This window comes from Electrophorus electricus, chromosome 3 (genome assembly GCF_013358815.1).
Source record: "Electrophorus electricus isolate fEleEle1 chromosome 3, fEleEle1.pri, whole genome shotgun sequence".
In the NCBI taxonomy this organism is placed as follows: Eukaryota; Metazoa; Chordata; class Actinopteri; order Gymnotiformes; family Gymnotidae; genus Electrophorus; species Electrophorus electricus.
In genome coordinates, this window is record NC_049537.1 from 27,299,534 (window position 1) to 27,313,430 (window position 13,897).

The window sequence follows — 13,897 nt, forward strand, 5'->3', positions numbered from 1 at the left end:
TATTACAAATCCCTTATAAAATCTTTTATAATTATATTAGCGCTTACTGAAATTTCAATTTCTGTTGGTCAAAGCCCCAGACAAACTATATCTGTTTTTATTCTTATTGTTTATTCTTATTAGGTTAATATACAGTGTCTGCTGTGAATACTCCCCCAAAAGCATACAAATCTCCTTTCACCAGAATTTCTCCCTTTCCAATGTAAAATGGGTGATCTTAATGTTAATTAAAACGGATGTAAGCTTTACCCTGTTCAATCTACAAGCTGACGTGTCTTAGTCCTTTCTAAACAAATTGATGTCCTACCTCTTCACTCTAGTTATCTGTCTCTCTGTCTGTCCTGTCTACTACACATGTCTGCAATCCATTTAACAAGGTTTTCTAGCCTCCCTTGTGTGTGGAGTGAATTATCGCACGTCATCTTGAGTGACATTCCCAAATAACAACCACTGAAAAATGATTTGAGCTGCTTGCTAGATTTTCTTGACTTCATCTCAGAATCTGTACCTCCAATGGAATGGAACAACTTTAGTCACTTGTTGTCATTAAACATTTGGCCCGCCTTCACCTTTGCATACCGCAGGATGAATATTATTGATAATTTCCGCATCTTCTGTGAATGAGCTATTAAAAGAGGGCGACCGAAATTTTGACTTTACCAGGCCTGAATGCTGACACCAAATATGCTATGCTCATTGCATATGAGGTAGTTTTCATGATTAACAGAAACCTTGCTTGACAAAAATGCAGCTCTCAGAGAAGCAGTATCTCCCCTTTTACAGCTTGAGAGCATCCTTAATGTTAAATGCGTTCATGTTTAAAATATAGTACAGGATCTCTGAAACATCCGGGCCACGATGCCTGAATTTGTTGTTCAAACTTGAACTGACAAACAAATGCCACTAGATGGAAGCAGATGGCAACTTTCTGAGGAATTGGTGCTTCTCGCAATATCAATAGATTAAACCTGACTACGTGTACAAATGTATGTTTTTCTCTTTGTGGTAATAAGAGCTCTCCTAATAAAGGTCTAATACATTATCGTTGTATCTAGTGTTTTCTTCCTAAAAAGCTTTCTCGATAGTGTTACTTTAATTACAGCTTAATCCTTGATTTTAGAAATCTCCAGAATTATAGAACGTTTAGTAGGTTGTCTTTAATAGATTAATTTTAGGTCGAGTTCGCAATAATAAAGGCGGGTTTGAATACGTTTAAACTTCAGACTAAAGCCAACATATTGCAATAGATTCTAAACTGTGCTCTAGCATGAAGACATAGAACCCTATGTTTTGAGTGATCGTGTTCTGGAGCTGCGAAACCGAGGAGGTTTTTGAAAAACTCAGTAGTGGTACATGTTTGAGGGAATTTAAGATATAAAGCGCAACTTGTAGTCGCTCCTGTTTGTGCGTTCAACGAGCCGAGAAGCAGAGGACATGCTGTTTGTGGTGATGCATCTTAGAGCTGCGCGACTAATTAGCAGTGACACCCTGATACTGAAACAGAGCAGGTCATTTTTAGGTTATACACTGGAAAGCATAAAATGTTATTTAAAAAGGTCGATCGTTAGTGTGCTTTTAATTCACGTTTAAACCACACTACAGAATATGTGTAGGCTGGAAGGTCAACAGCTTGTTCTAATCCCTCTCAGGTGTTTCACCATTTCATTGTTTCTTGTATCTATCATCATGTAAAGTATTTTTAAAGCATTAAAGTATTCTTTTAATTCACGTCTGGAAATCCACGTCGCATCATAAATCATTGAGATGGGACTGTGTGAAAGACGCGTACAACTGCTAGATGATTTTAAAACTTACTTGAAAACGAAGAATGCTACATTTGTACAAAAAGTCACGGATGCTTCGAAAAGAATCTCGGATTATTGCTGTTTGAAAAAAAGTACTTGTGTATCGAGAAAAAAAAAATTCCTGCGACGATATGACATTAAAACTGCAGACAAACGGCTCCCTCACCTGGACTCAGGTAACTGACACGGTCCTACAACTAACATGCATGAGAACAACTTGCCAAGTTTTGTTTCTTTTTATCCTTTAATTGGAAACTCTAAAACGTTTAGGAAGGTTCTTAATAATCATTATTATAGTTATTATTAATTATTATTAATAATATTATTAATAATAATCAGTCTTTGCAAAATAAACAGGTAGGTTGCTTTCATGTTGTGATCAGAATTCAGTGACTTTTATATAATTGTAATTATTTCATCATCATCATCATCATCATCATCATCATCATCATCATCATCATCATAATTACTTTTTAATATTCATTTTATTTCCTATATATGGCCAAGTCCATTTTCTTTGGGTTCTACTTTTAATCCTTGACCAGTATGGTCATTGCCACTGTGTATTAGCCAGGTCATGGCTAAGAGACCAGTATTATGAAAATGTTCTATTTGCATAATCACAAAAGCTTTAGTTATTTACTCACTATCACATCTATTGACTGGAAAGATATTTCCACATTTTTGGAGTACACATCTTATGGATGAGCCCTGAACTGCATTGACATAATACCAAACATATAATAATTATATTCTTTAATAGACCTTATGCTTTTGCAAGCACTGAGCCATGTGCCTACTGCATTTATGGAGACATGCGGTGCCCTCCGGCAGTCAGACCACCTGGAGGTTCAGAGGGAGTTCTTTCTTGAATGTGAACCATAGACTGTATATACAGTCTGTGTACAGTGTCTGTCTTTAACTACCAGTATTCAAAACAAGCAACACCATTCTCACAGTGTGTTCCATGCAGTGACCTTCAAGCTTTATTGTTTCATAGTTTTGGATGCTTTTTTTTTCATGACTGGAATTATTCAAAGCACACCCCCACATATTTATTATAGAAATATTATATATTATATTTAATTACTGTATGATATGATATGACATAATAATATATGAAACTAAAATAAAACACAATGAGGGATCCTCAAAATAGTATTGACTTTTAAAAAAAATCTTTAATTGAGAAATAATCAAGTGATTAAAGCAAGTCAATCAATCAAAATCAAGCAATTAATCATTTTGTCACACAGTGTATACTATTTCTCTATCAGGAAGAGCAAATAATTGAGATGGGCTTTCTGGAGTACCTTGTTGTGCTGCAGTCTGGTGATGGGACAGTTTGGTGCAACACCAGTGCATGTATCACCTTGATAGCTTCATCATGTCTATGTTTACACACTTTTATCTTCTCAGATTTATCTTCATTATTAATGGTTTTAGATTTATGGGTTGATATCTAGATTTAAGGCTTTTCTTGAATTGTATCTATTATGTTCAAATTTTACCAGAGCAGCTATTGTGTCTGCTGATGGTGTGATTCCTTTGCTCATTTTGACAAGAGCTTTTGATACAAAAATCCAAAAGAATGCTGTCAGAGCCATTTTATTCTCACGACATCTGGTAAGATTTTACCAAGCCTTGTAAACAAGTGAATTTGCAGTGCTTGGATATCAATGAATAGTTCAGTGTGTCCAAAACAATAAAGTGTGGCACTCACTGGCAAGTCAGAGGACTGACTGTGCTGACTGTGTAGCAAGTACATCTGGTGTCCTGTGTGAGGACGGGGTTATCCCTGTACTGGGTGCTTCTACTACAGTCAGCTGACTCTGAATTTCAGGTACTTCAAGAGTAACATTCTTTCCCAACAAAAAGACTGTTCACTCCTGTTCCATAGGCAAGAAGCATATCTTAGGCCAAAACCCCACATGTATCTTTTTCAGTTCTACAGCTGTTCTGCATTGAGTAGTATTGCCACAGCTCCAGAACAGCATGCCAAAAGGCTCCAGCTTGGAGACTGTTTCTTGCAGAAATGTCTGGTGTCACCTATGGCTTCATCTCTGTTGAAGGTAGGCAGGGGGTGGACCAGGCTATGAATCACACCACGGTGACACATGCTGTGATTTGACCTCCACGTTTGTTTTTTGTTTTTTTGGTTCTTGTCTGGGAGATGGTGATGATATTTTTATGTTCTTCAGAATTTCACCCAGGCCTACCAGTGCATCAGAAAGAATGGTAACATGTGTAATACTATTAAAAATATTATTTGAAGCCAAATATGTGTTTTGATGTTTCTTTTTTTAGCTAAAAGGCCTGTGATTGTTGCCACCTAAATGCTGTCAAAGGGCTAATGTAGAAAAATCCAAATAAAACCAATTGCTGGATGAAGGACATCCTTCTGAAATCTGACATCCTTTCTACTGTGAGAGATGTTGAGGTAGAACCGCTGCTCCCCAAAGTAAACTCACCCCAAAGTCTGGTTCTGAATGTTCTAATCCTTTAATATTCCCTGATTGTTTCCTTTTAAATTATTGCTCCATGTGTCCTCTGACTAAAGAAAACAGTACAGAGATTGTCAGACAGCCTCTGGTGAATGATGACTCAGAGAGTGTGTGCATGTGTGTGCAGTGAGTTAGCAAGTGTGCACATCTTTATTAATCAAGCCATGGGCCCTGACCTTGCTCTGTACCTTGGCTTCAGGTAAGGCCTAGCAGCAGCTGATGGGATTGAACTGGGAGTCTCCTCCATTGATGTTGCTGAAGGCTCCGTAGCTCAGCTCCTCTCAGGCTCCTCTGATGGGACTTAACTGGGAGTCTGCTCTGCTGATGTTGTTGAAGGCTCCATAGCTCAGCTCCTCTCCAAGCTCCTCTGATGGGACTTAACTGGGAGTCTGCTCTGCTGATGTTGCTAGGGGCTCCATAGCTCAGCTCCTCTCCAAACTCCTCTGATGGGACTTAACTGGGAGTCTGCTCTGCTGATGTTGTTGAAGGCTCCATAGCTCAGCTCCTCTCCAGGCTCCTCTGATGGGACATAACTGGGAGTCTGCTCTGCTGATGTTACTGAAGGCTCCATAGCTCAGCTCCTCTCAGGCTCCTCTGATGCTGTTATCTCAGCTTGCTACTCATGCATTCATCAGAGTAAGAGCACTGGCACAGTAGATTGGTCAGTAGTTTAGATCAGAAAATAAATGTTCTGCTCACAGCCTAAAACTGATTACTATACTGTGTAGGAGCAAAAGTATATTATGCATGGCCACATTGTAGTGTTTTGTGGGGGGATCTGAAATGTATTATACATTTTTCATAGAGTGTTTTAAAATGAGCTGTGTGTGATTGCTGATATTTTGTTTGTACTGTACATTGCAGAAGTCCCTGGCAAATCAGAGTGTCATGCACATGTTAAGGGAGCCTCTTCTTGCTCACCCTTCCAGCCTGTGGCACATGGCTGACAGCCAGCAGGTACAGCAAACAAATACTTATACACTCTTCTTACGAATTCTGAAATATTTCAAATGAAAGCTAAATTAAGACTGTTGTGTAAGCCACTTGGTCAAATTCAAATTCAATTAAAATATAAAATAATGACTTTCTAAGAGACCACATCTGTGTGGCTCTGTGAAAGTATATTAGTCTCTTTATGTTCTAAATTGTGAACAGTTTACTGTGGGTGACTAATGTTATATGAGATATCATTGTTCAGAATGTGTTGGAGAATCAGTGTCTCACTGGCATGCTTCTGGCACTTGAGTCTGAATAAAATGAGGCTAAAATGCTGTTAAGCATAGTATTCTGTCTCCAGTCACTGGATTGTTAATGTATGAATATTCTTACCAATGGAATTTTGCATACTCTACATATTTTGTTGCTTTCTGCACTCAAATTAACAAATTAGAGCCAGATATGATCAGAGATAATAACATTTTTTATTATTGTACGTGATATTAAGTTGATTTTAGTTCATTTTAAAGATCTAATTATTTTTTGTCAAAATATTTTCAGACTCTCTCAGGTCACTTCCATTCATATTGCCAGATTTGTAATGTTCTCCAGTGAAATGTAAAACTTGGAGTTGTGTTTTGCAGCTGGTTCTGTAATCAGCAAAATACACATGAATGGTAATAGCAGGGCTCTTTGATGACATTGCTTTTTTGGCTTATCATTTGCTAGTAAGCTCTTGCTAGTCTACTTAAGTGGCTGTGTTTTTAACTTGCAGATCAATGCTTAAACCTCACCACAGAATCACCTGAAAATACTTGATTAGATTCCTCCATAATCAAGTAAGCAAGATTTCAGCATCTTGCAATTACCAGTGTGTGTAATCTCAATGACGGTGAGTCAGCGGTGTTCCAAATGACCCTGTATTTTTCTCACCATTCAAACCAATTTAGGTTTTTGCCACAAAAAGGCTTTTGTCTTGGTCAGTAATCCAAGACTAATTTTTAAACTTTAAAATTATTTTCAAATATAGACTCTGATATGCAGTTTAGCAGATTTGCTCAAATGAACTCAAATAAGCAAAATATTCACCAAGTCCAGGTGACATTCAAAGTGCCTTCCGGTGTCAGTTGGCATCTGATTGATAAGAGCACAGCTGTGCAGATGGAGGCCTGAGGGGATGACCCGTGCCTAGGAACAGCAGCACGAGCTCAAGGGAGTGCAGCAGCAGACCGCGGAGGCTCCAGCATGCCTGACCGTCTGCCTACACCCTCGACCCTCCGCCTGCAGCAGTAACCCTCCGCCTGTGCCAAGGACAAGTTCTGAGCCTCCAGTTTAGAATGGAGTGGCATGTTTTTCAAGATGTATATTGCAATTATAAGTTCCTTGTATCCATTTCTATAGTGTTTTTCACAATTTCCCTTTTTAGTATTTTCTTATTTGTTTATGTGTTTTTTCAACTGAAATATTTTATTATGTTTTTTTATTCCAATATACTCTAGAGAGATTATAATCCTGGATGAATGACAGAGATTTTTACATGTGCGCTATAAAAACCTTTTGGGAGTCCACTTTTGGGGGTTATTTACTATTTGCCTGAGTATCTATCTGTCCCACCTCCATATCAGTGATGCATCAGTTTAACTTTCTGTTCCATATCTTTGAGGACTGTCTCATTACCAGTTGGTATAGGTACGTGTATAAATTATCTACCCTCTGAAAAACATGCAGGAAAAGAAGACATTGATGATACCACATAGTAAACGATACCACATAGTAAGAACTACAAGAATGAATGCAAAATTAATTGAAATTAGCAAATGCTAGGCTTTATATAGAATTTACTCCATAGGTAACAAGTAACCATTACATAGTAACAGCTTTTGTGTCCCTCTCATGGGACACAGTTTTCTAATATAATTATAATAAAATGTAATAAAACCTGTTACATAACAAAAGGCTAGCTAGTCTAGGCTACAGACTGCAAAACGTTCAAGTAAAAAAGTCCTATGATCAGACACGTCCACTTCGTTTTCAAATACTACAACTCCCACAATTCAACATTATTCCATGTTCACGCATGCGAGTTGAAAGCTTTGGATGCGAAAAGCTGGTTGCGGAAGTTGTTTCTCATAGTTATCCGGTTAACAGTTGAATATACGTAAAATACAGATCTAGTTTGCAAAAAATGGCAGCTAGATATGACAGAGCTATAACTGTTTTCTCTCCCGATGGTCATTTGTTTCAAGTAGAATATGCGCAAGAAGCTGTGAAGAAGGGTTCTACAGCTGTAAGTATACCTGCTAGCTAGGCAGCTAGCTGTTTAGCATGATAGCTAACCTAGATGTGCTTTCAGTAGCTTCAGTTAGCAAGGATACCAGCTAACATCCCTAGCTAGATAGTCTTGCGGGTAAACCCGTAAAAGGTTTGTTTTATTTTTTAGGATTCTCCACATAAAGCAGAATTTTTAAAATGGTCAAATTAACGATTAAACTCGGCTATTAGCTATATAATCTAGCTATTTAGCACCTCATTACTGGCTGGTCGATATCCTTGGCTAACTAGTTTAGCTAGGTTAGCTAGCTGGCTAACTTTAGCACCTTTTGAATGAGAAGTAAGCTAAGCGTGACTTGCATGTTGAGAGCAATGCTAGCTTGTATGCTTGAACGCTAACTCCTACGGTAACTTTGCCGCATTAAATAGTGTTTTGTATTTATATAGTGATAGCTAATGACAATTGTAACAGGTCTGATTCAACATAAAGAACTGTACTCTGTCGTGACATTTATAATGCTATTAGCCGTGCATATTAAGTGTCACATTTTTTCGTTACAAAACAATGCATATAACTTGGGTAACTAGCTGTGCTGGCTAGCTAGACGTGATGTACCGAAACACCTGAGGAGGGCGACGTAAGATTACAACCTGGTTCGGGCTTGGCTTTTTCTCTTGACACTTTAAGGGGGCATCTGGATTGCAGGGGACTGTCGCCCTGATTTACTAGTCAGAGATCCTGTCTGCAGTTTGTCTTGATGTTTTCTTGAATTTAATTCTTCCTTAAGGTTGGAATCCGGGGAAAAGACATTGTTGTACTGGGTGTGGAGAAAAAGTCTGTCGCAAAGCTACAGGAGGAGAGGACTGTTCGGAAGATATGTGCTCTCGATGAGCACGTTTGCATGGCGTTTGCAGGTAAAGTTTTACTTTCTCAGCTTGGCTGTGTCCTAGCAGATCTTTTTCATGTGGCAGGCCCATTCTGTTATACTAAAGCCATTTGAGCCAATATGTGTAATCTGATGTGGTGCTGCTTGTTGATTTATATTAATTACTCTGTTCTTGTCCTATCTTGTCTGATTGAGTGCTGAAAGGGAACCCAAATCAGCGTTCCTCCTTTCATCCTTCTAAATGATGACGCCTTGGCTTGAATATGTCTGTGAAAGCAACTACTGTGGTCCTATACAGGTCTCACAGCTGATGCAAGGATTGTCATTAACAGAGCAAGAGTAGAGTGCCAGAGTCACAGGCTTACAGTGGAGGACCCTGTCACTGTAGAATACATCACTCGTTACATTGCAACCCTTAAACAGGTACCGCTCCTTACAGGTCACACAGTCACACAGTTTAACACCACCATAGAAGGCAAGACGATTTATGTTCGTGTAGTTCTGATGTGTTTAAACAGGCGTGATTATCTGCAAAGTCTCCTGCAGCAAGATATTTCACCTGTTGTTTTTCTCTATCATTAGTATTATTGTATTCTTTTTATTTTTCACTAGCGATATACCCAGAGCAATGGGCGTCGTCCCTTTGGCATCTCGGCCCTGATTGTAGGTTTCGACTATGATGGAACTCCTCGTTTGTATCAGACAGATCCTTCAGGAACATACCACGCATGGAAGGTAAGGGAGCGCAGCACTGTACCATTAACACAGTGCTTGTGTTTGTATAGTTATCAGTTTTAAGCTGTAAATAACTTTTCACTTTGTGTCACCAGGCAAATGCAATTGGGCGCAGTGCTAAGACTGTGAGGGAGTTTCTGGAGAAGAACTACACCGATGAAGCCATTGCCAGTGACAACGATGCTATCAAATTGGCCATCAAAGCCCTGCTGGAGGTAAACTTATCTTAAACATGCAGTTACACGTGCATTTTCTCTTATCAAGCAGAATAAAATGTGTCTGTGTCCTTTGTTGCTATTCAAATTGTTTCACAGGTTGTCCAGTCTGGAGGCAAGAACATTGAGCTGGCTGTGATCAGGAGAAACCAGCCCCTTAAGGTAATATGCACTTTTATTTATTAGCATATGATGGTGGTGGGTGTTTCATCTGTTTTCTAAATTTTGGCGAGTATTTTTGTGAACATGACTTGCTTAAACTAGTTGTTTACACCCATCCTACTTTGGTTCCAGCAACCTCATGTTCTTTCCAAATGCCAACAAATTGGGAAACCTTGCCAGTGCACTACTTTTCACTTTTTTTTGTTGGGATCGGTGTGTGATGTCTCTCCATTGCTAAGGGACACACCATCCAATTGTTATTGATGTGAGGAGATTGCGTAATTTGTGTTCTCCACCTCCAAGCATATTGACCCGAGTAACTGGTAATTCAGAAAGTTGTGCTTCAAGGACGGGAACATTCCTGGTTTAATGATATGCTGCATTATAAAATCTAATCATCATACCATTTCAAATTGCAACACTTCCTGGAGCTGTGTAAGATTACTGTATTTTTAAAAGGTTCCAGTAAAGGTCAATAAAGCTACAGTGCTCTTGCAGACATCAGGACAACACACAAACTATGTAATGTGTGTTTGGTGTCTTGTTGGCTTGTGAAAACAATGGTGGAGGAAGGTGACAGCATGGAGTCTCTTCGCTAAACTCAGAGCACCAATCTAAAATATTGGTGTATTATTTATGTATTTATTACTAAACCTAAGGGGGTGCAGATTGCGAATTAATATCTCGTCTGTCGTAGTAGCAAATCTTCTGAAAAAGAAGGAAACACTTCCACTTGTCCATGCATCTATGCAATCATATTACAGTATTGCAGAAAACCATTTTAATTTTGACAGCATGACAAGAAATCTTTACAGTCCAGTCTGTGTTGCAGTTGTGGTGTTTTTTTAAATCACTTATCTAACCCATGAACACTACATGATATCTTTGCAACTCTTGCATACTTAGAGATGGCGCAATACAAATTTTTTGGTACCAATTTGAGACCGATATCTTGCATTTGAACATCAACCGATATTGATACACATGTGATCTTTTACCTGTACATGAATCTCTCGTTTCACTCGACCTCTGCTTAAGACCAACAGAAATGTAATACAATAACAATTACAAGATGGCTGTTCTTTCAAACTAGAAAAAAAAATTAAGGACAAAGTTGAAATTCGCTTATTCCACCTTATTGTGGACAAAGTATACTGAAGTTATCTTATTTCACCTGGTCCACCATAAAACTCAGCAGGCTAATGGCAAACCCAGCAGCCCTTCTGCTTTCTCAGGTTGTCTGAATATGCTAATGTTGTAGAGTAATTGACTTCATTAACTTAGGATAAGAGGTGCTTGACTTAGCAGTTTACTATTTCTTCTCTCTGGCTGTTTGTCAGGTTTCTTCTACTCTTCTTTCCCTGAGCCTGAACTTCCTTTAGTTTACAGACAAATTGGGAAAAAAATGTTTGTTTGTTTTTTTTAAAGAATGGACTAATCAATAAAATGCTGTTGGTTGTGAATCTATGATGGCGAACAGTGCTAAAACACTAATGCATCTTGTCTAAATGCTCTCACTAGGAGGTGATGGCTTGTTCCACCACACTGGGTTGATAGCAATGCAAGTCATCACATATGTGCCAGTGCATGGATAGTTACATTAGAACACAATTTTAATTGTTAACGTGAAGAAAGTTAAACTCTAAACGTGTAGAGTTAAACTCTACAGCGGCGTATAAACTTTGCTGAAACTAATACACCTCAAACGAACCTGGCTGTTGTCATGTGACCTACAGTGCGCTGCTGTAAAGCACTACTGTGCTATTTTCAGGCTGGATTGTGACGATATTGGTTCGGCTTCCTCTAAAATTTTTCTACCGCTATCTGATCCAGCATTTTTGCTGATCTTGGCCCAGTACATGGTATTGGATCTGTGCCATCCCTAATACTTAATGAAAAAGAAATGCATTATCTATTTTCCCTGTCAATCAGATTCTGGAGTCCAAGGAGATTGAGACGTTGGTTGCTGAAATTGAGAAGGAAAAAGAAGAGGAAGCAGAGAAGAAGAAGCAAAAGAAATCCTCATAGGCCATAAGCACCCGAGCCTTAACTCCCATAAGTTAGTTTTGTTGATATGGGCAGAAGCACTTGGCTCGGACCGACAGTTTCCTTCACCCTGAACTCTTTTCTCCTCCCTTGTTGGTTAAGACCACCATCTTTTTTTCATAAGAGACTCACTGGGAGTGCTGCATATAGAAATAAGCTTTAGTAGTAGCAGTATTCATCACTGAAGATCTGTGATGGCTTTTCCCCCCCAGAATACCCTACACCAAGGTTTTATTGTGTAAAATGTGCTTTGGGGATAAAGATGCACTCAAGTTAACAGTGAGTTACAGTGGCTACAAAAGTGATGGCGCTTCTTTGGTATGTAGTTCCTGACTAGATGCAGTGCTGTGCTATCGGGATCTATACTACTATTGAAGATTTTGTGAAGAAGTGCTGAAAATGACATGCCCAAATAAAATAGTGGTTTGTATTCTCTGACTGGATCATTCTTCATTGTAAAATGCAATTTATCTGACATTTTCATTGTTTTGGATTATCATAAAAAAAAAAAAAACCATTATAGAATGTATTCACATTCACTGATATGTTTGTTTTGGTATTCATAATAACCGATTAATATTAATATAAGAAAGAAAGGCAAAGGCAATTTGACATCTCTTCAGTGGGCAGGAAACCTCAAGTGGTTGTTTTCTCTGCCTTTGATCTGGGTAGGAAACCAGTACACACAACTGACAAGAAACTCTAGCCAGTGTAAAAATATGTTGAATAATTAATTTAAACTTTCCAGTCCAAAGAAATTATGACACCCCTTCATTTAGTGAAGGTTTCATTAGGTGTTTATGCAGTTCAAAACAAAACAAAACAAAAAAATTACAAAGGAAGGATGTGCTGGGAAGATGAGTGATAGGATTTCTCCACAACACAGAATTAGAGCTGGTAGGATATCTGGTGTGTGTCCATCTCAGGCTGTGCAGTTAATGTTAATTTATCACAAATCCTTTCTACGCACTACAAAACCTTCTATGAAAAGGAGGTCCATGACTGGTTGAGGCTTTATTGAGGTTTTTTATTTTGTAAAGATACAAGAGTTTGTCTCCTTTATCTTGGCATCATAAAACTGTTGTGGCTTCATCACTGTGATATTGCCACAGTAAGAGGATACCATTTCAGAGGTCCACATTAGGTGGAGAAGCCTACAGAATCACACCAGAACCTATTGTGTTGGCCTGCACTCATCTGAAGTGATTTATTGCAGCAATAAATTGAGTTTACTCAAGTTAAGCATTGTTTGTAGATGACTTGATAGGACAAAGTGAATAACAGTCATTTGTGAGAGAGAATGTATTTGTGTGTCATATTTGTGGGTTACTGTAGGCCATGCACTTGAAAGGAGTTATGGCTCAGCTGTGTATGTATCTGAACTTCTTACACACAGTAGGTGTAGATAGGACTGAGGGTCCTGTGGGCATATGCTGCACATAGCTCGCGGCATCTCATTTTCTGCTTATTCTGAGGTAATAGAATATTTTAAAATCCTCTGCCTTAGGCAAGTGCATTGAAAATTTAAGGAACGGCAGGTAAGCCCAGACCCAGACTGCCATTCCTGTGAATCTCTAATCCTTGTAATTTATAAAAATTCAATGGAGTTCCATAAAGATATCTTACTTAAAAATTTAAACCACATTATGCCCACCATATCAATGAAAAACTACCCAATATGCATACATAGTAGGAACCACAATTCTCAGATACGAATGCCCTTATTTATCTTATATTGGTTATCAATTGTAGTTTCAAATCCTAGCTTTGGCCTCTGAAGCAGTTTCCTGCCATGTCTATTATTGGTTCATTTTGGCTTTGGGTATGTTGATAGTCTACCAACAGTCTCCCTCCATTGTGTGGCTGTTCCTATAGGTCATCTCTATTCCCCAAACCAACATCTCACTCTGACTGGTTGGCTGTGGTACCTTAGGTTGCTCTGATTGGTCAGCACTTTCACCTGCAACAGAAGCCTACTCTGACTGCTTAAGCCCCACCCCACAGGAGGCAGTATCCTGTTCTGAATGGTCAGGCTTGATCTTTAAACAAGCTCTAAGGCAATGTATGCTCTTAAAGACTCAAGTTTGGTCTCCTCATTCATTTATAAAATTGGCATCATTTTAAAAAAAGTAATTAATTAAAATATTAGCAAGGTTGTATAGCCAGGAGGCAATAAAATAAAAATTAAAAAATAAAAGTTGAAATTAAATTACTTTCCTTAGACAGCACTCATCCAAGCCATACTTCTCAAAGGTTTGCTGCTTCAGAATGATTGCAAATTTATTTTGCAAGGTACATGACAACTGCATTATAATTTCAAAACATCTAAGAAATAA

The 13,897-nt window shown here is 38.5% G+C and overlaps 1 protein-coding gene and 1 pseudogene across 1 annotated transcript; both read left to right on the forward strand.

Moving 5' to 3' along the window:
- The first annotated feature begins 1,764 nt into the window (after positions 1–1,764).
- On the forward strand, positions 1,765–6,538 carry LOC113586761 (annotated as a pseudogene).
- A 796-nt stretch (positions 6,539–7,334) lies between these two features.
- psma8 (proteasome 20S subunit alpha 8) lies at positions 7,335–11,996 on the forward strand. The gene is made up of 7 exons (XM_027025141.2): positions 7,335–7,532; positions 8,305–8,431; positions 8,702–8,826; positions 9,016–9,138; positions 9,234–9,353; positions 9,453–9,515; positions 11,448–11,996. Exons 1-7 carry the CDS (start codon positions 7,431–7,433, stop codon positions 11,541–11,543), a joined length of 756 nt encoding a protein of 251 aa, XP_026880942.1. The 5' UTR covers positions 7,335–7,430; the 3' UTR covers positions 11,544–11,996.
- The last annotated feature ends 1,901 nt before the right edge of the window (positions 11,997–13,897 follow it).

Bases quoted from the DNA above. Each gene is read 5' to 3' on its own strand.
- psma8 (XM_027025141.2), top strand. From the start codon at position 7,431: ATGGCAGCTAGATATGACAGAGCTATAACTGTTTTCTCTCCCGATGGT. The intron at 7,533-8,304 runs GTAAGTATACCT...TTCTTCCTTAAG, and splicing joins TGAAGAAGGGTTCTACAGCT to GTTGGAATCCGGGGAAAAGA. The intron at 9,516-11,447 runs GTAATATGCACT...CCTGTCAATCAG, and splicing joins GGAGAAACCAGCCCCTTAAG to ATTCTGGAGTCCAAGGAGAT.